Source organism: Triplophysa rosa, linkage group LG8 (assembly GCF_024868665.1).
Source record: "Triplophysa rosa linkage group LG8, Trosa_1v2, whole genome shotgun sequence".
Lineage (NCBI taxonomy): Eukaryota > Metazoa > Chordata > Actinopteri > Cypriniformes > Nemacheilidae > Triplophysa > Triplophysa rosa.
In genome coordinates, this window is record NC_079897.1 from 14,635,301 (window position 1) to 14,662,582 (window position 27,282).

Here is a 27,282-nt window from a genome sequence, read left to right on the forward strand (position 1 = left end):
ATCAGTGTCTTTGTTGGTCCTGGGAAAACATTCCTCTTAAAAGCTTTTGTTATGGGTTTAAATGTCATGTTCTTACCAACCTGAAGTTTTCCTCTGTAGTTATATAGTTGAAGGGATAGTTTACCCAAAAATGAACATTCTGTCATCATTTATTCATGCTCATGTACTTATTAGACCTGTATGACTTTCCTTCTTCTGCCGAACACAAAAGAACATATTTTGAAGAATGTTGGTAACCAGACAACATTGGATCACATTGGCCTCCATTGTATGGACACAAAACCAATGAGACATTTTACGAAATATCTCCATTTGTGTTTTACAGAAGAGTCATATACAGTACAGGTTTTGAACAACATGAGGGTGAACAAATGAGAACACATTTTTTTGGTTTGTTTTTTAGTTTTTAAAAACTGCTGAAAGGGACAAATTAACCTAGGCTGGGCTGTTTCGATCTAAAATGCGGAGTTATTTGAATCCATTGTTGAGTCGAATATAAACCATTTTCTGGATCAATTTATTTAATTCATTGGTTTGGTTTGTCCCTTTTTGCAAATAACCCAAACATTTTTTTGAGAGTACCTTTTTTACCCCTCTTTTACCCATCATTGACAAAATGATACAATGTCCAAAAATGTTACAAAAGTAACAAAAATGTCAACGCTTTAAGAATTATTAGAAAGTCAGGTCATAATATTTAGTTTCACCTTTGAAGCTGAGAACCAAAACACTTTTTGTATGCTGTTCATATAAGATGTCAACCCAACACTTTCTTCTTCAAACATACACTGTAAAAAAATTCCGTAAAAATACAGAAATTGTCTGTAAGATGGAGGAACAGAAATATACCGTAAAATAAAGCACTGTATTTCAAAAATACATAAAATTCAGTTTTTTTACATTTTACGTGGAAAATCTGTAAAAAGAAAAGAAAAAGTCGAGAAATTACGGGGTTTTTTTACAGTGTAGAATATGATATATTCCTACAATACAGTACATTGCAAGAATTTGGATTTTGCTTCTAAATCTATTCTTGAACGTAAGCTATAAAGACACGCACACACACTATACTGAACACACACATCCCAGCTTCTCCAGATAAGTAGAGGTCTGTAATGGCTTGTTTTCTGGTACATTTGTGCAGCACACGCTCCCCCTACCACAACAACCCCTCACAGACCTCTTCTTCCGTGCGAGCGGTCCAGGTGCTTGGGGCTGGGATCAGACACAACAAACATCCCCTCCACACCTGTTTTTTATAGCGCGGGGTCATCTGCAGGCCGCCACACGCAGCTGCCATCATTACGCGTCTTATCAGCTCTCTTCCCCATGGAAAACTCTGACCCAGCACTAAATATAACCCTGACAATTAGCGCTATCTTGCTAATGCCAGTCACCTCGCCCCAGCTCTGCTCCGGAAGAGGGAAATGCTGTAATTGGTTCTTTTAGGCGTGAACAAGTGAACACGAATGCGGGACGCAAACACGAGAAAGAGATCGGAGAATGAGTGACAGAGGTGAAAAGAGAGAGAGAGAATGCGAGGAAGGGTTTGAGGGTTCATTGAATGAGCAACTCGAGAGAAAAACACGGTGAATTTTATAGTTGTAAGATTTGGCGAATGAGAGATAATAGAAACATACAGTACGGAGAAGAAATAAAGAAAGGTTAATAAAGAAACCAGAGAGAAAGAGAGGATGAGGACAACATGATGGGGAAATAGTGTTGGGGAAGCTTTTTAAAATCATGAGCAGCTTGTAGTTTGGCAAACTGTTTTAGAAAATTGCATTGTTACACTATTGAAAAATGTAAAGTACTTAAAGTCCGAGTAAAGTGACATTGAAATATGTGTTCTGAGTTTGTCACACAACAGAAAATTGTGTTATTAACCACCCAGCCAAATTTGAATGGAGAAAAAACATCCAAGTAAATAAAATAAGTTATCAAAATCTTGGAAAAATGAGCAGGACTCTTTGCTCTCAAACGCTGTGGGGCGTGTCCGCTGTTGGCGCTGAAGCCACGCCCACTCGAATCGCTCAACCTGAGTCCCCAGCCCAGTAGGCTATATGTGAATTATGTGAATACGTTTTATTGGAGGATTTGAATTCAAACATGCGCGAGTTGGTATGCGTAGTTGGGGCGTGCTGTCCGGAGAGAGGGCTGCGAGTCCGGCAGTTTCTTCCGAACACTGAGTACTCTCCCCATGTCCAGGGAGAAGGCTCCGGGCCCGGTATTAGCCCGAACCCAGAGCGCGTTGTGGTTACAAATAGCATCCGGCAATGTTCAAGATAGCATTTGTGCACGGAGGCAGCTTAGAGAGACAGGCTTCATAGGCAGCGTAACGGACAGTGTTGTGCAAGTTACTTCCAAACTGTAATACATTACAGATTACTTGTTACTGTTATTTAAAAGTAATCCCTTACAAAATACAAGGTTCCACCAGCCAGAGGGAGATGAATGACACCACTCGTGTCCATTCACGAACAGGAAATAGAACTTACTTGCGGGATGTCTCGCGGGTGAAAAGTTTGTTGTAACGCAAGCGTTACTGAACATGTACAGAGTAAAATATTACTGAAAATTGATTAGTAATGCCTTACACTACTGCATTACAGCAAAAAGTAATACGTTACTGTAATGCATTACTTTTGTAACGCATTACTCCCAACACTGGTAACGGAAGCCATTTGAATTATGAACACTTTTTTTGAAAACACTGTTTACTCCATAGGATTATAATTTAAAACAGACGCTAGCAGCTTCAAAAAAGTCTTTTTGTCTTTTATCGTGTCGCGTTGAGCCGCGTCCAGTGTAGAAACGGTGTGAGGGTCTACTACACTGTAAAAATTTACAGTAAAAAAATACAAAATACACATAAAAATTTTTTTTATGGAATATTACTAGTTTTTTTTAACAGATTTTCCACATATATTGTTAAAACTAGGGCTGTCAACGTTAACGCATGTGATTAATTTTTTCAGATTAATGTGTTAAAAATATTGAACGCCATTAATGCAACATCCGTTTTTTTCTGTCATCATTGTCTAGCGTTACATTACATAATCACCCTCTTATTCATATAAAGGCCTTTAAACTATTTAGGCATGATTTGAAATGGTTGTATTGACACGTCCAGTATAGATTGACAGCTTCTGGCTGCGGAACACAGCACAACGCGACAGCTGTCCTGTTTGGTGTTGGCTACACATGGGCTAAAGGAAGGGGCCGCATTCTTAAATGTGCTGCTGTGACTCCTGTCACTAATGTTAATCAAAGAACAAAAGAAAAGAAGAAATCAATGTGATTTTGTAGCTTTAATGAGGATTCTTCTGTATTTCATGTATAGCAGTAAAGACTGAAAAGTGTTTGAGAACTTTATATATTTTCTTTATATTTCCTACCTGTTAGACATATATTACAATGGGTTTGATTAGTAGAAAAAAGTTTTTTTAATAAAGTATATTTAATAAAGACATTTTTGGAAAAGCCAACAATATTAGAATGTTTGCTTTCATTCATAAAGTGACGCTGTTAAAGTAATGTGTTGTTTCTACATTCATTTGGAGATAAAATGTGAAATTATTAGAATGTAAAAGTATATTTAAAAACGTAAAAGCTGTGTGTGATTAGTTGGTTAATTTTGATTTGAATTAACTTTCGATTGACAGCACTAAAGTAAACATGTTAAACAAAATAAATAGTGTATCTTTAATTTCCCTATACGTGTGCGATTAATTGCAGTTAATCGCAAGAAAAGGGTGCGATTAATCTGATTAAAATATTTAATCTATTGACAGCCCTAGTTAAAACTGTAATTTTACAGTTTTTTTTATTATATATTTTTGAAAAATTGTAAAAAACAAAAAAGACATGCAAATTTACAAGAAAAACATAATTTTATGTGGAAAATGTATTTTGACACTCTTTTTTACAGATTTTTCACATATACTGAAAATGATGTATTTATATATTTAAAAAAAAATTAAAAACATATTTTTAGGTGAAAATGTGGTTATTTTACGGTATTTTTCTGGCGCCAAGCTGCCAGAAAATTTCATTTTTTTTACTGGATTTTTTTACAGTGTGTGATTCTACTTTAGATTTCGGTCAAAAGATTCTCAGATTGGATCTGCGTATGATTTCATGAAAGTTTGCACCTGAGCTTCTCACAACAGCTATTTGCTTATTTGAATGAGAATCAGGGGTTTCTGTTCCATTTTAACACACAAACGTGTTGATGCTCGGTTCAGGCATATATCCTGACTGATGTTGTCATATATCTGCTCGCCTGCGGCGGTATGAGGGAGAGAAAGTCCTTCCTCATAAACCCTGAACTGCTGACTTATTTGTTTTTGCTCTGCTGGTGGAGGTGGAAAGCATCCATAACCTGAAGTCCTATTTGCATGACTCATTTGACTGGAAGTAATAGCAACAAATTTGGTCGAAAAAAGAAAAGTGTGTTAAATAAATTTAACTGTACAATTGTAAGCATAAATATTCAGTGTCTGGCAAGAAGCTCTCTGTGTTTGAGACAGCACTGAAATAGTGCTCACAGCTCTGATAGAAACGGCGAGTTCAATATATTTACATACAAATTCAGAAGTCATATTTGCACTGTGTGCGTTTATGATAATTCACCTAAATTGTTAACTTTCCAGGCTGCGCTTCTGGTTTCATCAGTATTTCCTCTGTATTAGAGGTGACAGTCTTGCCGAGGCTGTGTTGCTTCAGCAGTGGATTTGTAATGTTTATAGCATTGTTGCTGTATTCATCTTGCATAATTTGTCAAGCGGCGAATTACACGTGCGGCTGCTTCACCCCAGATAACTGCAATACTAATCTTAGATAAACAATGAGATAGCCTCAGGTCTTACTAAACTCTACATGATTATTACCACTGGGACCGGTAGACAGCTCAAACACACACACACAACTAATAAAAGTTGTCTCGTATCATTCCAAACCTGTATGATTATATGAACACAAAAAATATATACATTTGAAAACTATATATACTTTTTCCAAACTATTACATTGAATGGGGATTAAAGCATCAGAGTTCAAAAAGTGTGCAAAAGTATTTAAAAAGTATGCAGAAGTATTTACTTCATTCGCAAATAATTCAAATCAATTTTGTTATTAATTTAAAATTCAATTTCTTGGCATGGAAAATGGTACTCAGATGTTCTCCCCTTTTGTGTTTTAGAATAAAGTCAGTCTAATTTTTGGAACAACCGGGTGAGTAAATAATGACAGAATTTTCAATTTTGCCATAACGGTTGCTTTAAACCTCTTCTTTGTGGTGGCTGTTAGCTGATTTCCACAATGTTGGTAATGCAATGCAATGACCGGATATTGTAGCTTTATATGCAAACTACTTTTTTTATCTTCGCCAGCTTTCCTGTAGCTCAGTGGTAAGAGCATGGTGTTAACAACGCCAAGTTTGTGGGTTCGCAGGGGGTTCCCAGGGGATTGCACATACTTGGAAACAAATGTATAGGATAATGCAATGTAAGTCGCTTTGGATAAAAGCGTCTGCCAAATGCATAAATGTAAATGTAAATATTGAACCATTAATATATATTTTACTAAACCCATGTTGTTAGAGTCTAGAAATCAGAATGATATCAGTTTATGTAAGAATTTTCTGTGTTATAAAAGGGAAATATACATGTGTTATGCATGTCACAAAATAGGATGCACATTTTTGAGAGACAACATACTTTGTAGGATTTCTGTGAGCTAGGGTGTGTTCACATATGCCTTGTTTGGTTCGATTAAAACGAATTCTGGTGCAATTGCTCTGTTAGTGCGGTTTATTTGTGTAAGTGCAAACGCTGCCACCCGAACCCTTGTGCTAACAATGAAGTGATAACAATATACAACTCGAAAGTCAAGTGATTTGGTAATATAAAGTGTTTATTAGATCTCTGCTTGCGCATGAAACGGAGGAATTCCTGGTGCCGTTTTGACTGCTTTAAACACTTCATGAGGTCTTCGGGAGTTACAAGCTTGCTAAAAATACCCTCATGTGCAGGCATACACTGAGCATGTATAACCCAATAAACAGCATTGTTTTGGATGTCCGGTAAGTTCCGTTTTAAAATATAAATCATAAAAGCTGTCCAATCACGTTGTGACTTTACACGTTAGCTGTCAGGTTCGATATCTTTAGGTTTGCTGTTAAAATGCCAGTCTGAACGCAAAGTGAACCAGGACTAAATTATTATTTTTTGGTCCGAACCAAAAGAACCGAACTACAAGTATGAACGCACCCTTAAAATGCACAAATCAGAAGCAGTAATACCCAACAAATGGAGAAAGGATGCCTCTTCATAGAGAAAAAGTTATTTTATTTTAATTTTCATGTGTCCAGTTATGTGGAATATGGACCATTATGGATGTGACCATTCTGAAAGCGGCACTTACCTTACAATAGAGAGTCATGCTTTCAAAATAAAAAAGGTTTTAAAGCTTTCTCATATTATCATCTCATACTATAATAAATGGGTTTACATGCACAGTCTTACTCCGATTATGCTTAATAAGCTGATAACAAGTAAGGTCATGTAAACGCATAAAACTATTTTATTTTAGCAGCGACAGCTCATAAACGGCGTAAGCAAAACCCGCTCGGCAGAGGTAGTTTTTTGCCCATTACTCCGATTTCACATTGCATGTATACGCCTTTACTGGTTTTCTTTCAGTTTTGTTTATGTGTGCATGTCTGACAGCGCAATAGTAAAAGTCTCAAGCGGAAGTAACAGTAAAATAATATCTAAAAGTCCGCTCTCGAATCAAGCAGTTGATGTAGAAACTGACTATCGATGGTGACGTCACTGCACGCGAGAAACCTGCCAAGTCTCAAACTTCTATGTAAACGCAGTTTTCTGCGTAGCTGGTTTATTGATATGCTTGTAAACACGTGAAAACAGGTTTCTTTTATAAGATGGTTTTTTATTAATATCCATTTATTTGATCTAAATCATAAAATGCAATATCGCTTTGTGAGATGATGAGTTCCAATTTTGCATAAATATGTGGAGCGTTCTGTGGACTTCATGATTTAATATTTCACATATGGTTTAGTCATACGTAACCTTGCCTAGGGCACCAAGTGAGAAAGAACTGCCTCGGATACCCCTCCATGACACCCATGTGCACATCTCTCTCTCTCTCGATTTCTTATTTTTGTAGCCCGTGTGCAGGGAATGAAGTTTGCAGCTAAGGGTCAGTCACATTGAGCTCATAATCCTCCAGGAGTACAAGACAGCTCACTTTGAAGTAGTGATGGGAATTATGATTCATTTGAGTGATTCGTTCCCTTTCAATTCGTTCACCAAAATGATTCGTTCACTAATTCGTTCAGTGACCATTTCTATAATACGCCAGCAGGTGGCGAAAAAGTTGTGTTATGTCAACGAACGTATTAATGGACGTAGAAACTGATTACAGGCGTTATTAAAATGTGTGCCTCTGATCTACTCATTAAATAAATAAAATAAGTCTAAATAAGTGGTTCAGATGACGAACGCACAAGGTTTTGTTTGGTCATTTACACATTCATAAATCTGGGATTATGTTAAACGTGAAGTTTATGTATTTTAAATAAACAAGCGTGCACAGTAGTCTACCTGTAACTGCGCTTTGCATCCGCTTTCTGCTGATTGCTGAACGAGACTCACATGCTAAATGACCGACCTACAGTGTACACTCTCGTTCATTTCGTTCATGAACGACATGTACCAGTTCATTCAATTCGTTCACGAATGAGATCTATCGCTCTCGTTCAGACTCAACAGCGACTGGGTCAGTGTGGGCGTATTCGTTCAGTGGAAGATCTAACCAATAACATGTCCCTTCACAGCCAGAACTGGAATGCTATTTGCTGACGTGACGCAAATGATATGGTGCCAGAAATATGACAAAACAATCTGAATTTGAATTTTGTAAATCTAAATTTTAGATAAGGGTAATTGCACAAAATTGAATATTTCCTGACATTCAATATACACTGCGTTCCAAATTATTATGCAAATTGGATTTAAGTGTCGTAAACATTTAATTTTATATTGTTCAATTAAACTTATGGATGGTATTGTGTCTCAGTGCTCTTTGGATCACTGAAATCAATCTCAGACACCTGTGATAAGTAGTTTGCCAGGTGAGCCCAATTAAAGGAAAACTACTTAAGAAGGACGTTCCACATTATTAAGCAGGCCACAGGTTTCAAGCAATATGGGAAAGAAAAAGGATCTGTCTGCTGCCGAAAAGCGTCAAATAGTGCAATGTCTTGGACAAGGTATGAAAACATTAGATATTTCACGAAAACTTAAGCGAGATCATCGTACTGTGAAGACATTTGTGGCTGATTCAGAGCACAGAAGGGTTCGTGCAGATAAAGGCAGAATGAGGAAGGTTTCTTCCAGACAAATTCATCGGATTAAGAGAGCAGCTGCAAAAATGCCATTGCAAAGCAGCAAACAGGTATTTGAAGCTGCTGGTGCCTCGGGAGTCCCGAAAACCTCAAGGTGTAGGATCCTCCAGATGCTTGCAGTTGTGCATAAACCTACTATTCGGCCACCCCTAACCAATGCTCACAAGCAGAAACGGTTGCAGTGGGCCCACACATACATGAAGACTAATTTTCAAACAGTCTTGTTTACTGATGAGTGCCGTGCAACCCTGGATGGTCCAGATGGATGGAGTAGTGGATGGTTGGTGGATGGCCACCATGTCCCAACAAGGCTGCGACGTCAGCAAGGAGGTGGCGGAGTCATGTTTTGGGCTGGAATCATGGGGAGACAGCTGGTGGGCCCCTTTAGGGTCCCTGAAGGTGTGAAAATGAACTCTGCAAGGTATGTAGAGTTTCTGACTGAGCACTTTCTTCCATGGTACAAAAAGAAGAACCATGCCTTCCGTAGCAAAATCATCTTCATGCATGACAATGCACCATCTCATGCTGCAAAGAATACCTCTGTGTCATTGGCTGCTATGGGCATAAAAGGAGAGAAACTCATGGTGTGGCCACCATCCTCCCCTGACCTCAACCCTATTGAGAACCTTTGGAGCATCCTCAAGCGAAAGATCTATGATGGTGGGAGGCAGTTAGCATCAAAACAGCAGCTCTGGGAGGCTATTCTGACATCCTGCAAAGAAATTCAATCAGAAACTATCCAAAAACTCACAAGTTCAATGGATGCAAGAATTGTGAAGGTGATATCAAAGAAGGGGTCCTATGTTAACATGTAACTTGCCCTGTTAGGATGTTTTTGATTGAAATAGCTTTTGATTTCAGTAAATATGACCTCCTAATGCTGCAAATTCAACAAATGACCATTTTCAGTTTTTTACAACCTATGAAATGTTTTCAAACTCTGTTGTGCATAATAATTTGGAACAGTGCATTTTGAGTTTTTCATTTTTTAAATAAATACTGTTGTCAGTGGGAGGTTTGTTCAATAAAATTCCAAATGTACCCTAACTGTTGATTACTTGAAAATTATACTGACTGTCATTTGCATCGACAAATTAGGAAAACCAGAGAAAGATATCATTTGCATAATAATTTGGAACCCAGTGTAGTTCTGAATTTGAATTTTGTAAATCTGAATTTTAGATAAGTGCAATTGCACAAAATTGAATATTTCCTGACATTCAATATAGTTCTGAATTTGAAATTTCTTAAATTTAATATAGAAAAATTCAAAACGCAGAAATTCAGATTCAAATTCAGATTCAAATTCAGATTCAAATTCAGAAATGGTTCAGTGGGTAAGGTTAGCTTCCGTGATCGACAGGGAAGAGTAGAAGATCTCGGAAAAATCAAACGGAGCTTTGGCCACAATAGCCAGTTATTTGTTCTTATTATCCAATCAATCTCCAAACATGTTGTTTTGGAGAGTGGAACTTCTTACATTGCAATAAAAAGGATTTTTCAGTAGTTGTTCATATTGAGCAGATATGTGTTCAGCTAAAGACTGAACACAGACAAACAGGGGCAGTCGTGGCCTAATGGTTAGAGAGTCGGACTCGTGACCAGAAGGTTGCTGGTTCGATTCCCAGGGCTGGCGGGTAACGACTGAGGTGCCCTTGAGCAAGGCACCTTACCCTTACTTGCTCCCCGGGTGCTGCAGTGATAGCTGCCCACTGCTCCAGGTGTACGTGTGTTCACCACTTGCTGTGCGTGTGTTCACTACTCTCTGGATGGGTTAAAAGCAGATTTCGGGTATGGGTCACCATATCTGACTAATAGGTCACTTTCTTTCACTTTCACAATGAGATAAATGAGAAAAATATAAAAGCTATTGTTGGGTTATTTCTATGTAGATATTTTTAAAAGACAAAGACTGCAGATTTAAAGTACTTTTATTAATTTATTTATATGAAGTACAAGTAGCAATGAGGTACAATTAAAACAAAAAGATTTTCCTTTAGCAAACAAACACACCTCCATCTTAAGCTAAATATAGCCTACTTTGTCAATGCAAAATAAAAAAGCTATCCGTTTATGATTTTTAGTGAATACAGTCTAAATGAAATAAAATAAACACATATTCTATGTACTATACAGTAGCCTGCAAAACGAACGCAGCAAATGCACCTGGATATTAAGGTATGGCGTTTCCAGTCATATATTACTCAACATATTATTTATAGTATATCCACAACAAACTTACATTATGTCCTGAGTTCCTTTATCGAAAATATGCAGGCAAGTTATTTTTTACATGTCAAATAATTGAGGAATAAATGCTCTCTTGTAGGGCTGTGCCGATAAACGATATCATATCGAATCGCGATAGAATGTATTTAAAAAACGATGATAAGCTATTGGCATTTTGACTCGATATGGATTAATTTTACAGTCTAACAGAATCTAACAGAACGCAGAAATAAACGCAACAACAGTCAGTCAGCGTGCAGCTTTTATCATGCACGCGGCGTCAAAGTACAAAGTCCATTTCATACTGCACTTGGCAAAGAAAACTCGACATGAGGAGGAAAACATGACTGGAAGCAGAAACAAAGGTGAAACTAACCTCGAGTTGTCATCACGCGGTTTATCAAGTGTCTTATTTTTTTTCGCAATCGCTGGTTAAACAAAACAAACTTGAGGCGCAATTGCAAGCGAGTTACTTCGAAACTCAAGCACAAACGTTTTTATATCCATCGTTAACATATCTGCTAACATGAGTTGGTGCTTATGAAACAAACCAGCGCTGCCCTGTACAGATTAGAGATGTAATGAAGTGAGTTTGTGTGCACATTAAAATATTGAACCTTGTATGTAAGATGCTTGCATGATTAAAGAAATGTACTATAGTTTATGTGAGATGTCTTTTTGAATGACTAAGGTTCACTGACTGAATGCATTGAATGAATCCCACTACTCGAGCAAGACATTATTGCAGGTGCTGAGCCAATAGCGTTCGAATGTACACAGTAATGGAGCCTTTTCATTGGTTGAATGTACTGAATGAACACTCCCTTTACTTAACGAGTCAATTGAGTCAAAATGAGACTGAATGAACTGGTACATGTTGTTTATGGCCTAATATCCTCTGTGTTGCAACAGTGCATTAATTTAATTGAATTTTAACTGGTTAAAGGTTAACTTTTGTTAATAAACTGTATTTAAAATAGATTATTTTAAATACAGTTTTTTAATTAAATATATATCGAAATATATATCGTTATCGATCAATATAGAAAAAAACTATCGAGTATACTTTTTTGCCATATCGCCCAGCCCTACTCTCTTGTTATCATTATCAAAATGTTTAATCTGCATGAAACAGAAAGTGCATAACCATACAAAAAACACGAACATCATGGTTGCTTTACTGACAAAATGGGAATATAACATAGATCGATAGATTTGTTGGTTCAGAAGAACGTCCAGTCGTTGAATGTGTGGTTTAGTGGTCTGGCACAGCAGTTAGGTGTGTGCTCCTTTCTGACTGACAAAGACTGGAATCGGCTATAGTCATAAGAAAAAATCTTTACGCGTGTTGTGTCCAGATTGTTTCAGCTGGTCGTTAAATGTGTCCTGGATCAAAGTTATAGCATTTCAATACTATTACACACTATTTTTTATTACAAAAGTTATTATTTCAGTCTGTAACTTAGTTTATTCATTTTCTCTTTATTGTAGCACTAGATGTTATACATAACTTTTATTGCAGCGTGCCACGTATGTCATTGACTTTGCAGGACCCACAAACGTTCTTTATAAATTGTATACATGTCTAATATATTAAATGTATATGCACCCACAAACGCTCAAAGCCAGCGCGCATAGTGGGGCAGCTGGCAGCGAGCTGGCACTAAGCACACTGTGGGTAAAAGCACCAACAGCAAACGCTGGGAGTGAGTGCAAACAGTGGAGGCAACAGGCAAAAACGCAGGCAGTGAGCGCACACACCCTGGGCAGCTGCCTAAGATTGCAGCGATATGAGCTTGGCTATGCTGCAGCAACAAACGATCAACCCGTGTAGTCTTGTGGGCGTGGTCGCAATTTGAAAAATTTAAATCCTTTTTATTGCAATGTAAGAAGTTCCACTCTCCAAAACAGCATGTTTGGAGTTTGATTGGATAATAAGAACAAATAACTGGCCATTGTGGTCAAAGCGCTCCGTTTGATTTTTCCGAGATCTTCTACTCTTCCCTGTCGAACCCGGAAGCTAACCTTACCCACTGAACCATTTCGGAATTTGAATCTGAATTTGAATGTGAATGTGAATGTGAATGTGAATCTGAATCTGAATTTGAATCTGAATTTCTGCGTTTTGAATTTTTCTATATTAAATTTAAGAAATTTCAAATTCAGAACTATATTGAATGTCAGGAAATATTCAATTTTGTGCAATTGCACTTATCTAAAATTCAGATTTACAAAATTCAAATTCAGAACTATATTGAAGGTCAGGAAATATTCAATTTTGTGCAATTACACTTATCTAAAATTCAGATTTACAAAATTCAAATTCAGAACTATATTGAACGTCAGGAAATATTCAATTTTGTGCAATTACACTTATCTAAAATTCAGATTTACAAAATTCAAATTCAGATTATTTTGTCATATTTCTGGCTCCATAGAATGAGAGCTAACCAATACTTTTTTGTTTTACAGATTTTAGAGAAGTGCATGACATGAATTAAACGTAATGAAGTCGTTTTTATTTGAAAGAACAATAAATTTTACAAAATGCACACAAAACACCTGTGCTTGCAGTACAATAACTGACTAAACAGGGCTTGACATTTTCCATGCAATAAAAATGACAATGTTAATTTGTCTTTGTTACATTTAACCATCAGCTTGCATTATTTTATTATTATCGTAAGGATGTCTGTTTCTGTACTTGTTGAACAAGAGACCTCATCTTTCATTCACGAGTGAGAAGTAAAAGCTCGTTCATGTCGTTCACGAATGAGAATCAGCGGGTCCTTTCGTTCACTCATGAACAAGATGAACGAGATGAATGGTCGTTCATGAACGAGAATCAGCGGGTCCTTTGACTCCTTTCGTTCATGTACGAACGAGATCTCTCTCGTTCAGACTCAAACACACGCTCGTTCGTTCAGTGAAGGGCGTATTCATTCAGCACATTCAACCAATCATATGCTCTGTCAAAGCTCGCACTCGAACGCCATTGGCTCGTGCTTTAGACACTCCTTTAAGCCAAGACGCTCTGTGCTCGAGAGAGAGATTTCAGTGAACAAAAAATATGAGTCATTGCCTTTCGTGAACGAGAACGATTCGTTCACTTGAAAGATTCGTTCCAAAAGAACGATTCATTCACGAGTGTAACATCACTACTTTGAAGGCAGTTTCTCTTGAGAGCAAGAACTTTGTGCCACCTGTGGTTCCAGTAATCTCAGTTGTACATATGTTGACAGTACTCTGAGGAAAGAAAGTGTTTCCTGTGATTTTGGTGGGTTTGGTGTTGATTGGAGAGATAGACTTATAAATGAGCAGATTGTTTATCCCTATTTATAATTAATGATTGCAGTACTGGTAAATAAAGACTCAGCAACAGATGGCAAAGATCTGTACTGGGTGATGGACGATTATTTTCTTTCACTAATAGTTTGTGCCTGTCTGTCATGAAGTACTCCACCCTAAGTTGTTCCAAACCTGTGTACATTTCTTTGTTCTGTTGAACACAATAAAGATATTTAGAAGTATGTTAGCAACTGACATTTCTGAGACATCATTGACTATTATAGTAAGAAAAAATAAAATGGTAGTCAAAGGTGCCCTAGAACAGCTTGCTTTTCTAAATTCTTCAAAATATCAACAGAACAAAAAAATATTTTTTAACACCAGTGTTTGAAATAACTATATTATTCACAATCTCAAGGATTCCTGAATGAATTAAAAAAAGGATTTGTGGTTTTTACCTGTTACTCAGAGTTGAGTAAAAAGTTATTTCCTCTTCTCATTTCTTGGCATCCTTCAAGTTAAATATCTTCTTAATGAGACTGAATTTTCTACATGCCTCTACTTCTGGTCTTTACATGACATGTTTCCACTGTGTGGTTTCGGTTAGACTGTTTTTAATTTAAAAGTTAATTTGGACCTGAATCATGTGTTTTGGGCTCCGAAGAGTTGTAAGGGCTTTGTTAGAATGCTTGAAATAAACATTATTCCAGTGACTTGTGGCCTGGACTTGATTGATTCCAAACTATTCCATAGACTTTAGTTTAGTTGCTTATTCTGCTGGGCACAATGTACTGACATCACTTATGGCAAAATAAACCCACAGCATTTAGAAAATCTGTAGAATTTTTTTCTGGTTATTTAATGGAAGCCTCATGAAATCCTGTGTCTAATGTTATTAATAAATAATATCTTAACAGTGGCCTGACTGTGTACAGTTCATCAGTGCATGTTATAACAAATAAAGAGAATTGTCTTAATCTTTTAATATAATACAAGTTCACCGATGTTAAAAATCCATCTTAATTCTTAAAGTGATAAATGAATATTCTATTTTCATTTATTTACCCTTATCATTTCAAACCTTTATGACTTTCTTCTGCGGAACACAAAAGAAGATATTTAGAAGAATGTTGAAGTGAATGGTGCTGTTCGGTTACCAACTTTTTTCAAAATATCTTCTTTTGTGTTCTGCGGAAGAAAGAAAGTCATACAGGTTTGAAACGAAAAGAGGGAGAGTAAAGGATGACAGAATTTAAATTTTTTGTTGCCTATTCTGGTATAGCCCCGATGTTTCATGCCCCCATCAATTTATTTTTTATAAAATAAAATCCTCTAGACTTCTTTTTGTAAGATATTTAAGACAGAATGTAATTTACAGGACTGCTGTCTTTTGTATTTCTTGATCAACAGTTTCATCATAGCTATCCCCTAAATTTGACTAAACTTCTGGGCAATTCCAACGTTATGGACGTGACATTTTGCGTTATGGACGTGACATAAAAATGCTCAGAGAATGAATTTGTTACAAATATATTGAACTATCTGTTTATATTTTACTAAACCCTTGTTGATAGAGTCTAAACATAAAAAAATGTCGGTCTATGAACAAATTTTCTATTTTAAAAAAGGGAAATAAACATGCGTTATGGATGTGACTAAAAAAGGACATGTTTTTTGGGAGACGATAAACTTTGTAGGATTTCTGTGAAATAAAATGTACAATCCTGAAGCAATAATACCCAATTAATGGAGAAGGGATGCCTCTTTATAGAACATAAAATAATTATTATAGTCCATTTATGAGGAATATGTAGCATTATGGATGTGACAATCCTGAAAATGGCACTTACCTGACTATGAAAAATCATGCACTAAAAATAAAACGAATGCTTTACAAATTTGAAGAGAGATCTCACATGGGTATTTGAACCACCAAATGTTAATATCTGTGCTGTTACCATAGTAAAAACTGTTGGTAAAAACTTTATTTTTTCATGGTAAGGTTGACATTTTCACGGAATTGCCTTTATGGCTTAATTTCTTTTGGCACACTAAACAGTTACAGTTATACATATACAAATACAGTACGTTTGTAGTTGCTATTGTAAGGGACAGTTCACCCAAAAATTTTAAGTCTGTCATGAATTACTCATTGTCAAGTTGTTCGAAATCTCTATAAATGTCTCTGTTCTGTTAAACACAAAGAAAGATATTTAGATTACTGTTAGCAAATGAGATTCCCCGATATTTTGAAGAATAGGAAAGCAAACAGTTCTGGGGCTCCTTTGACTACCCCAGAAATTTCAGTTGCTAACATTCTTCTAAATATCTTTCTTTGTGTTCAACAGAACAATGAAATTCATACAGGTTTGTAACAACTTGAGGATGAGTAATTCATAACAGAATTTTCATTTTTGGGTGGAGTATCCCTTTAACTCCCAATGTGATTTAAAACATTTCCATTATTTAAACATAAAAATCACTGCCATATTTCTGACAAATCTGATGGATCGTATGTAGTGGAGTTCAGTTGTTTTGTGTAGCATGCATGTGCCCATCAGAAAGACAGTATGGATGTATAGAGAAGTGATTGAACTGTGTGTGTCTCCTCAGGTGTAATTGAGGTGGTGTGTAATGTCTTTGTGGAAGTCTCGGGCTTGTACCTGGAGAAAGAGCAGCACTCGGGGCTGAAGAGCTGCTCTGCTCTACTCCTGTGTCTGCTGGACATCATCCTCTGCCTTCTCAAACATCTCTCATCTGTAGTCCGGCTGGCCCTGCAGGTAACTTTCTCTCCATCTCCATCCCATTCTCCCTCTCCACCCCCCCCTCCCCCATTATGTACAATTTTACTCTGTAGTTCTCTTTCTCTGAAACATATAAATAGGGTTATATTTGAATTAGCATCCCTATCCCTATCTCTCTCTCTCTCTCTCTCTCTCTCTCTCTCTCTCTCTCTCTCTCTCTCTCTCTCTCTCTCTCATACATTCTGGCACTTTAGTTTTCTCTCTCTCAAACTTATGAATGGGTTTTACTTTAATGAGCATATTGAACTGTATTCATAGCCTCAAACTGCAGGTCCGTAGACTTTTCATTGACTGACTGATGCAAAGCAATGATACAATCTTGTGCTTTTGATACTTCGAGTTATTCTGAAACGCTTGAAAACAACTTTCAATTCTACTTTGCTGTCAGAGTAATGTTTGATTTATGCTGGCTTAAATGTCCATTTTTAAGTATAGCAAAGTAGCCATTTCCCATACGGTACTACGATCCTACATTAATGAGCAGCGAACAGAAACTGTTTTCTGTTTGTTTTGTAACACTGCACCCCATTCACATCACAGAATTAAGCTACACACTTCAGGATTTCACAGGCGTAATTACATAACTGGCAAATATAACAAAGAATGATTATTTTACCATTTAGTCAATGTTATTGTTATTGACTTTGTAACAAGAACTATACAAATGATTCAGGCAGCTTCTCACTGGCACTCGCACTCTCTAATGAGAAGACTGGAATTATGCCGCTTGTCAAAGTCTGGCATAATAACTGAAAGCATGCATCTCATCTCATCGCTGTTATATCTAGCATTGAAACATTGAATCTTGCTTCACAAAAATAAGTGCCAGCAAATGGTAGCGGCAATTTTATAGCTCTCAGCGGCACTTGAGTCAAACTGAACTTCCTCCAGGGATGCACAGAAGAGAAATCCCTGTATGTCCTATCACATGACAATTCGCCTACATTTCATTCCTTTTAAGCTGCGTACATTTAATGTTTGGCTCTAGCCTATGGCTATAAATTGTTATGCTGAAAATAAAGTGAAAAGTATGTCATAAATTAGATTCCGACAAATCCAATGTGACCCTGCAAGGGGTCATGACCCCAAAGTTAAAGGGATAGTTCATCCAAAAATGAAAATTCTGTCGTCATTTACTCACCCTCAGGTTGTTTCAAACCTGTATAAATTTATTTGTTCTGTTAAACACAAAGAAAGATATTTGTAAGAATGTTAGCCATTTTCAGTTCTGCGACATCATCCACTACCATAGTTGGACATTTTTTTATATTTTGTTGTTCTGATGAAAACAAAGTGAGATATTTTGAAGAATTTAGGAACACAAACAGTTCTTGGGCACCTTTGACTACCATTTAATTTCTCCTACTATGGCAGTCAATGATGTCACAGAATTGAAAATCGCTAACATTCTTCCAAATATCTTTCTCTGTGTTCATCAGAATAAAGTAATTTGTACAGGTATGCAATGACATGAGGGTGAGCAAATGATGACAGAATTTTCATTTTTGGGTGAACTATCCCTTTCAGAAACTCTGCTGTAGTTTATTTTACAGTAGTAACAGACAACTTTTCCCAACATATAGTACACTGGTATATATTCTATTCCACATGTATTTGTGCACCTATATTATAACATTTTCCTAAACTGTCTTCTTTCTGGCTCTGACATGTGAGTCAGTGGATGTCTGTGCTTTTTACAAACCCAAAAATGATTTACCCTGCACAGAAATTCCTCTCTTCACGTATTGCTACTAAAAATATGTAGTTAAATGTTGTGCTTAGTTATAAAGTACTGATGTCTAGTTTCAGTGCTTTCATTTGGTCACATTTATTTGTTCAAAATGCTATTAAATGGCGTCACCCTAACTGAGATCTTCATTGTTTCGTGCCAGATAGGAACTGCTCGGATTATAAACATAAATATCATCTGACAGTTAAATAAATAAAATATATTGCTGCTTTAAATAGTATCAATGCAGCTATTTTTGTAGCTTCCACTGCAGATACGTGTATAAAAACTATTAAAGTGTATAAAAAGTGCAGGTTTAAAGAATTTATCTGAGCTTCCCAACAATTTGCAGGGGCTTCTATTGGCCAGAAAATCCTGTAGAGTAGACCAGACTCTATGCTGTCACTCAAACTGCCGAATGCTGCTGTCATTTTTTGTATTTGAATATATCCTGCCTGATTTCATCTACTTCCATTGTTAGTGCTTTATTGTAGCCACAATTGTTTTTTACTTTAAATCGAATTTTTTTGCATTTTTGTGCAGATGTTGTCAATAGAGTGTGACTTGTATTGAACCTCTAACCATCCTCTATGAACCCGTTCAAGTCATCACTGAAGTCATCACTGCCCATATTACATCCTTCTAGCTTCTACATTTTTTTCATTCTTCTCATGCTATGCACTTTCTGCCACTCTATTACGGGTGTACATACATATCTTTTTTCCCTCCCTCTCTCTCTCGCGCTGCCTCTTGTTTGTAAACATTTCTCACTCTGTCACCCTCATTTCTTGAGCTGTTCTCCTGATTTCCCTCTCTCTTAGCCCCCCTCAGCCCCCCCGTCCTCAGGGAGCGCTTGCCTGCTACTGTCGCCGTAGGCATGCTGTTAGGGGGTTCATGTCTGGATCCTCTCCTCACTGATGATTAGATTGTTATGCAATGACAACTGCTATGCAGATACCAGCAGAATACATTCAGCCACTCAGTCCCAACTCACTGGATCCTCCTGCACCTTTACCCGTAATTACTCGCCCCAGATATCTTTGTCACGGTAGCTGAATAGCCGAGTGTGGCACGCACTCATTCGTGTTCAATTTCCAGCATTATATGCACGCGACTTTGACGGCTAATAGTTCCAGCTGCTATTTTTACCCGTGCGTTTCAGCAGTCCCGCGGTAAACAGAACTTTCAAGTTGGATAGGAGGCACGCGGGACTCACTGGAAGTCGTTCTCCTGTCAGTTCCTCACTTCAACCCTCATTATCCGTCCCAACCCTTTGACTCTCCCTCTGCGTCCTTCCATACATATTTATGCACGGACATTGGAAAAAAGGGACGTGTAATGGAATTCAGCTTTCCGAGAGAAAAAAAGTGATGGAAACAGAAAAATGAAAAGCTTATTAAGAAGTGTCCACATCTCGCAGATTCATTTTGGCAATAATGATAAGGGCGACACTTTTCCTACTCCACAGTTTTTCTCTCCATGTGCACAGTTTTTGTTTCTTATACTCTCCGGCTCTGTTTTGAAAGACGGTGAGCTGCTTCAGAGCCATCACAGAAACTCATAAATGACACGCTTGGCTATAGTGTTTCCATAGCTCAATTGATAGAGCATTAGCCGAATGCCAAAATGTAAAAAAAAACTGAAACTCTACCTATATCTAAAAAAATATAAAATATAAATAAATCACCTAAAATATAAATAAATATAATATTCTGTTACCATTTGCCCACCCCATATTGGTCCAAACCCATTACATTTTTCTGTGGGAGGCAACTGGCAGAATTTGGACTCGGGCCCCATTCACTTTCATTACTTTTTCCATACAATGAAAGTGAATGGCAACCGAGGCTGTCAGTCCGTAAGATTCCGCCTAACATCTCCGTTCTGTCTCTCACTGTGTCAGCCTGAACTCCACCGTTAATGTTTGAATCGAGTGAAGGGAGTTTCAGTGTGAAAACACTTCAGCTGTAGTTATTAAGCGAAGGCCCGTCGTAATCTCATTGCTCCGCTCTGTCAATCTGCTTGAGGATACCAGACACGCATTCACCAAAACATTATCCAGTATAAGACAGCGAGAGACAGCGCGATGAACTTTTGAACCTCAGACTCACTGCGATGCTGCTGTAGTTGATGGCTGATGGGTAATCAAGTGTGTATGTCTTATGCATTGGTGCTGTTGTCTATTTATAACTCTATCTCTCTCTCTGACAGCTGTTACTAAACAATAAGATGTTGTGGCTGAAGGGAGCTGTACACGTTGTTCTGTACCAATGGTAGAGCTGGGCAGTGTGCAGAGACCCCGACACCTCCGAGCATCTCTGTTAAAAATAGCCCCCGCTTCAAGCTACTGTACTTCCTGTGAAGATTACATGAGCAGGAATCTTTCAGATGCAGCGTCCTCAGCTGTGTTGGGTCTTGAGTTCTCTGAGCATTCCCCCAATGACTGACTGTCCTCATTTTGTATTCTTCATTCCTCTGCGCTCTTCATTTTGTCTTTTGCGTTCTTGATCTAATAATGCTCTCTCTCTCTCTCTCTCTCTCTCTCTCTGTAGAGATCAGATAATAATGAAGACACTGAGGCTGCAGAAGAACTACTGCTCATCCACAAGCCACTGACAGAACTAAACAACCTCCTCATTCAGCTGGTCAGTCTCTGCGTGTGCGTGTGGGGCGCTTTATCTTCGTTGGATAATGACCATAATCATTTAGTTTCACCTGTTGCATAAATTAATGTTGGGTCAGGAAGGTTGACGGTCTACAACAATGAACTATTCCGGTAGTGAGAATTATCTAAATTTGTTCTGCTCTTTCTGCTTTAATATCTTTAATAACCAGGCTTTAAAATGAGAGAGTATTTTAATGTGAGAGACCAGAAAGGGCAGTGTTCCTATTGTTAGTCATAATCTAAATGTAAAGGGCCATGAATACTGCCAGGGCCATATTAAGACCTCCATGAGCCCCGGGGCTATGAATTACCGCAGGCCTCCCATAGAGTGTCTGCGTTTAAAAATGCAAGACACAGCGCGCAGGAATGTTTTTTAAGAGCGCAGCGCAGAACTCGAGGGTCTCAAGATGCACTTTCGATAACAAGGCAGTTGCCATACCAACTGCATGGCATGTTAATAAATAACGAGTTACACAAGGAGATCAACATGATTAAACCTTACTTCAAGCATTCAAACTGTTTTAGCTCCAGAAACACTTCATTCATAAATGCGCTTCATCACGGTGATCGGAGTTAAAAAGTACACATATTATCTGTTTGGTTAAGATTAACCTGTTAATCTGTCAGTTTGGCTTGCTATTACCACATTTATATATTATGCAGCAGTGTTGGGTAAGTTACTCTGAAGTAATTAATTACTAGTTACTAATTACATATTCAATAGTGTAATTAGATTACTGTACAAATTACTCTCACCAAAAAGTATTTAGTTACTTATTACTAATTACTTTCTATATCCTATATCAACCTTGATTAGTTAAGTGATTCAAGGATAGACATGAAACGGCTTATTTAATTCATTCAAATTTAAAGTACATAAAGTTCTCTTATTAACTGACCAAAGTATTACAAATGTGAGAATTATACATTAAAGCACGGATTTTAAAGTTAGACTTTGAATTTTGATGTCAATTCCACTATTGCACACACATATATTACACAGAGTATTTAGTTTAATTACATCAGAAGTAACTGTAATTAAATTACAGAAAAAATAAGAGTAATGCCTTACTTTACTTTTTCAAGGGAAAAGTAATTAAATTACAGTAACTAATTACTTAGTAACTAGTTACACCCAACACTGATATGCAGTGTGTTCAAACACAATAATTAATATTCATGTCCATCACATTGATAACCAAACCAACCTAAAATTTTGGGGTGGGGGCAGTGACCCTTCATGGGCCCAGTTTACTCCGTCTCCATCATCAGCTTTCGTAAAATATCCTGATAACTTTGGGATCTTAACTCTTCTTTTCGCCGCTGTTTGTCTCATCTTCCTTTTTTGAGTCCCACATGACATTTATTTTCAGACTTTCTAGCCTAAAATACGCTTTTATGTGTCATCGTAAGACCATCATGATTTGTTAGACACAACATACAGTAATTCCCATAGCTGCATGCTATTCAGTACAAAAACAGTATCGGTTTGAAGTCCGATATTAGATTTTAGGCACATATGGGCTGTTACACATTACACAACCGCTGCACTCGAACATATTTTCATGTTTAGTTAACCCATCCTTATGATGAATAATGAAATAGCCATTACAGAAAGAATCAATCCAGAGGAGTGAGACATTCATTTTTGAAGAGATGGAAGCCACAAATTGATATAGAAATAGATTGAATTCCATCTGCATTGAGTTTTGTATGTTGAGGGTTGAAGTGAGGTACTGACAGGAGAACGACTTCCAGTGAGTTGTTCCAAATCTGTATAAATGTATTTGTTCTGATGAACACAGAGAAAGATATTTGGAAGAATGCTTGTAACCAAACAGTTCTTGGCAACCATTGACCACCATAGACCACCATAAAAGAACTGTTTGCTTTCCCACATTCTTTAAAATATCTTCTTTTGCATTCAACAGAACAAACAAATTTATCAAGAATTTTTCCCAATATGGTAGTCAATGGTGCCAAGAACTGTTTGGTTACAAGTATTCTTCCAAATATATTTCTCTGTGTTCATCAGAACAAAGAAATTTATACAGATTTAGATCAACTTGAGGGTGAGTAAATGTTCCCTTTAAGAGGGTTTCCTGCATTACCATTACCACGGCGATGGTGATGAAATGTATATTTCACGCATAATCATTGGAAATTGAAGGTTGAGGTTGTCTGCATCGCTGCACTCGAACATATTTTCATGTTTAGTTAACCCATCCTGATGATGAATAATGAAATAGCCATTACAGAAAGAATCAGTCCAGAGGTGTGAGCCATTCATTATTGAAGAGATAGATTTACCTCTCGGTCATTTGATGGAAGCCACAAATTGATATAGAAATAGATTGAATTCCATCGGCATTGAGTTTTGTATGTTTGCCTGGGCGTTTTATCTTTCAGTCTTGAAAGTGCATTAGGACGGCGGCCGTAGATGAACTTTCTACACCTCCTTTGAAAAGATTGAGAGATGCAATAAATAGGAAATGCTGTTCAGTGCTGCTGTGGAAGGCTTTGTTGTATTAGTGGTTTCATATATTGCACACTATATACGTCACACACTTATGTCTGATAGGCTTTCAGCAGACAAGTCTAGATGAAACCCCGCTGAGAATTCCATCTACTGAAGATCTTTGTGTTTGTGTGAGTGTTGCAGAAGGGAATGAAAGCGGTTGGCATAGTGATTCACTGTGGCATAACATTCTCACAGATGGCAGGGAGACCAGAGACCAACTCTCCACCAACAGACTCCGCTCCACTCTGAAATGTTCAATCACGCGTCCAGGCATTCTGTGTGTGTGTGTGTGTGTGTGCGTGTGTGTGTGTGTGAGAGAGAGAGAGAGAGAGAGACAGCGAGAGAGAGAGTGGCAAGCTGTGCCCACATGACCTCGAGGCAAATCCAAACTGATTCTGTCCACTGTGCCATAAAAACTGACAGGCTTATTCTTACACAACAAACACAAAAACTAACAAACTTTTACTGATTTAAAACCTTTTAAAAAATCCACTCTCAGTAGAAAATAAACCACCCAAACAGCTGTTTTGTCAGAATAGTCCCTGCGCACTGAATCATTTAATTTCCAGAATGTCCCATAAAACCCTGTGTGCTTAAGCTGCTTACTGTACTCATCAGTACCATCATGTTTTCATCATTTGGGGCATATACAGTATTTTATAATAACAGTGTACTTTTACAATGGTTTTCACAGTAAACAAGTATATTACAAGCATAGCTCATGGCTTGTAATACGTGACCCTGGACCACAACACTAGTCATAAGGGTCAATTTCTTTATATTTATATTTATACATCATCTGTAAACTGAATAAATAAGCTTTCCGTTGATGTATGGTTTGTTAGGATTGGACAATATTTGGCAGAGAAACGATTATTTGAAAATGTGGAATCTGAGGGTGCAAAAAATCGAAATATTAAGAAAATCGCCTTTAATGTTGTCCATCAGAGGCGCTGTAGCAGGCCGTTGCCAAGAAGAAACAGGTTTGTTTTAACGCTCTCTTTTGGCTTATCGCTGTAATGCTCTTGTGGAGAATAGATGAAACCGAAAGCTTAGATACCAAACTTGAGTGGGTAATTCTCAAAGAGCGGGCAGCAGCAAGTGAAATTTGTAGGCGTGTTTCCAGGATTTTTTTGTCCGCGGTTTTACTGCATCCACTCACAAAAATAAAGTTTTGATATATTTACGGTAGAAAATGTACAAAGTTTTTATATGGAACATGATCTTTACTTAATAAATTTTTTAGCATAAAAGAAAAAGCGATAATTTCGACCCATACAATGTATTTATTTTGTTTTAGATTTATTTTTGCCGTTTTTGCCTTTTATTTGTCCAGATTAGTGAGAGAGAGGACAGGAAACCAAGTGTTCGCTAGGGAGAGAAGGGGGGGGTTCGGGAAAGGACCAGGAGACGGGAATCGAACCCGGGTCGCCCGATTTGCAACCGCGCCACGTGTCGGAGCACTGCCCACGAGGCTGTCAGCTCCGACCAATGTATTTTTGGCTATTGCTACAAATATACCCGTGCTACTTATGACTGGTTTTGTGGTCACTTCAAGATTTTATGTAGGTTTATGGGAAAGTCTATAACTGATGAGCATTTACTTTAAGTTATATTTTATTTATTATATAACACACTATAATTCAAATGAACGTTTAGTCTGTTCATTTTGGAATAGTCTTGTGGGTCTGACAAATAAATTAAAAAAATGCATTCATTCTGTGTAGTTAATAGTTTTAGATTAGCCAAAGATTGTCACACTGCAGGACTTTGCTGTCACTGCGTGAAATTGTATATCAGCTTCCTGCCTGCAGAATTCTGCAGAATTTCATCATTCGCCTGTCATTCACAAACGTCTACAAATCTCCTTTCTATCTATTTATTAAAATGTGAAACGGACAGAAAATCTAAAATTATTACAAATATTTATTTTAGATCAGATTTACAGTAAGTGTACATGTGTAATCCAGAAGCCCCTGGGTCATCATGACAGTAATGATTAATGAATTTTGAAGGATTGGCCAAGTCATACTTCTTGAGACACTGAGTCATAATGCTGTTGAGACATCTGATGCACACAGTTTAAGCAAAATGTTCCAAGAATGTGTGTTCATTCGACATTTGGAAAGAGGAATAGGCCAAAATATTGAATCGTTGCACAGCTGATTCACTGTTTAGTGTAAATTCTACCTTTAGCTCAACTGGTAGAGCAATCTATTGGGTTCCAGCGAATACTGTAGATATACAAATAAATAAAAAGCTGAAATGCACTTAGTCACTTTGGATGAAAGCATCTGTCAAGGTGGCTCTGTGAAAATCAAATGACCTTGATTGTTTTGTCGTTAGCTGTACTGTATATAGATAGGCCACTGTGAAATTCTTGTTAAATAGGAATTTTATTCATTGACAGACAAAGATCAAATATCAAGACATTCAAACAGAAATTAAAAGCATTGGAGATTTGAACAATATATTTGACTTGCAAATCAAACACAGAGACACAATGTTTTAAATAGAGATATTATAATGTATTTATCCCATCTGAGGCACCGTGCAGATCCTTCTGAAAATCAAAGCCCATCAGTCACAGCCTCTTACGGTGGGACACACCGTACTGGTTGACTTTGGCTTTATCTGGCCCCTTGAAGGACACCAGTATGGGACGGTGTGAAGGAGTGAGCTGTCAAGGGCGAACGTTGCCCAAGTATCAAGCGAACAGATTGTCTATGCCCGTGCGAGGGACAAACTGCATTTTAAATAGCCGGTCCAAAAAGGAAACGTGGCACCTCAAAGCCACTACTTAACATGAAAGTGCGTCCTACAAACCTTCATCGTGACTTTTCATGTGTTTACACCACACGCTTTCCTATTTATCTTAAATATTCAGAGTGTGCCCGCAAACAATCGCACATGATCTGCCCCCCAGTCTGTTTACACAGCGGGCGAGTTCCCAGTTTTCATGAGGCACCCGGTTGGAAAATGTAATTTTCGCGCTGGCACAAAAGCTGTTAGAAAATATCGCTCGCCGTGTTTCTCGTCTCAAATACAGGTGAGCTCTTACTCAAGCCCCGCAGGGTAAGCAAACGCGAGAGTGCGGAGCCCATCGGCGGGTACGTATGGAGGTCACGAAAGGCCAGGAGCGTTACATGTCCCCATAGGCTTCTGTTCTCCACCTCCTCTCATTCTCTCTTTCTGTCCTGCAATCATGTATTCACAGCCCACAGTGGTATTAACACTCCCTAATCTCCCTGATGCTTCTTGTGTGCTTTTCAGCCCACAGCCCCATTAGACTCCTCAGCCTGATTTCCCCGACGCATCTACAAGTCCTGCTAAGTAAACAGGGTGGATTCGGGAGGCCGTCTAAGCAGGTGTTAACTCTTGTTCTGCTCTGACTCTGTGTTGGCATGTGAACAATACCGGGCCGCCGAGCCCATGGACTCGCACCAAAGGCTTTTCAGCGCCAGGGTTCTCCCTCCAGTCAGCCTCTCTTTGGGCACTGGAAGGGGAGGCACTCTTTGGGTGCATTGTCTAGGCTCCTAAAGCCCCGCACTCCATTCTGGAGTGGCCGGCGACACCACAAAGAGGAGGCGGGATTAGGCGCGGCTGGCCCTT

At 37.9% G+C, this 27,282-nt stretch overlaps 1 protein-coding gene across 2 annotated transcripts in view; it reads left to right on the forward strand.

Moving 5' to 3' along the window:
- The window catches only part of ulk4 (unc-51 like kinase 4), a 179,056-nt gene that overhangs the window by 114,926 nt on the left and 36,848 nt on the right, over positions 1-27,282 (forward strand). For both annotated transcript variants that reach the window (XM_057339463.1, XM_057339465.1), the window contains 2 exons: positions 16,565-16,731; positions 21,037-21,129. In XM_057339463.1, coding sequence (XP_057195446.1) covers positions 16,565-16,731; positions 21,037-21,129 — 260 coding nt within the window. The remainder of the gene's footprint in view (positions 1-16,564; positions 16,732-21,036; positions 21,130-27,282) is intronic.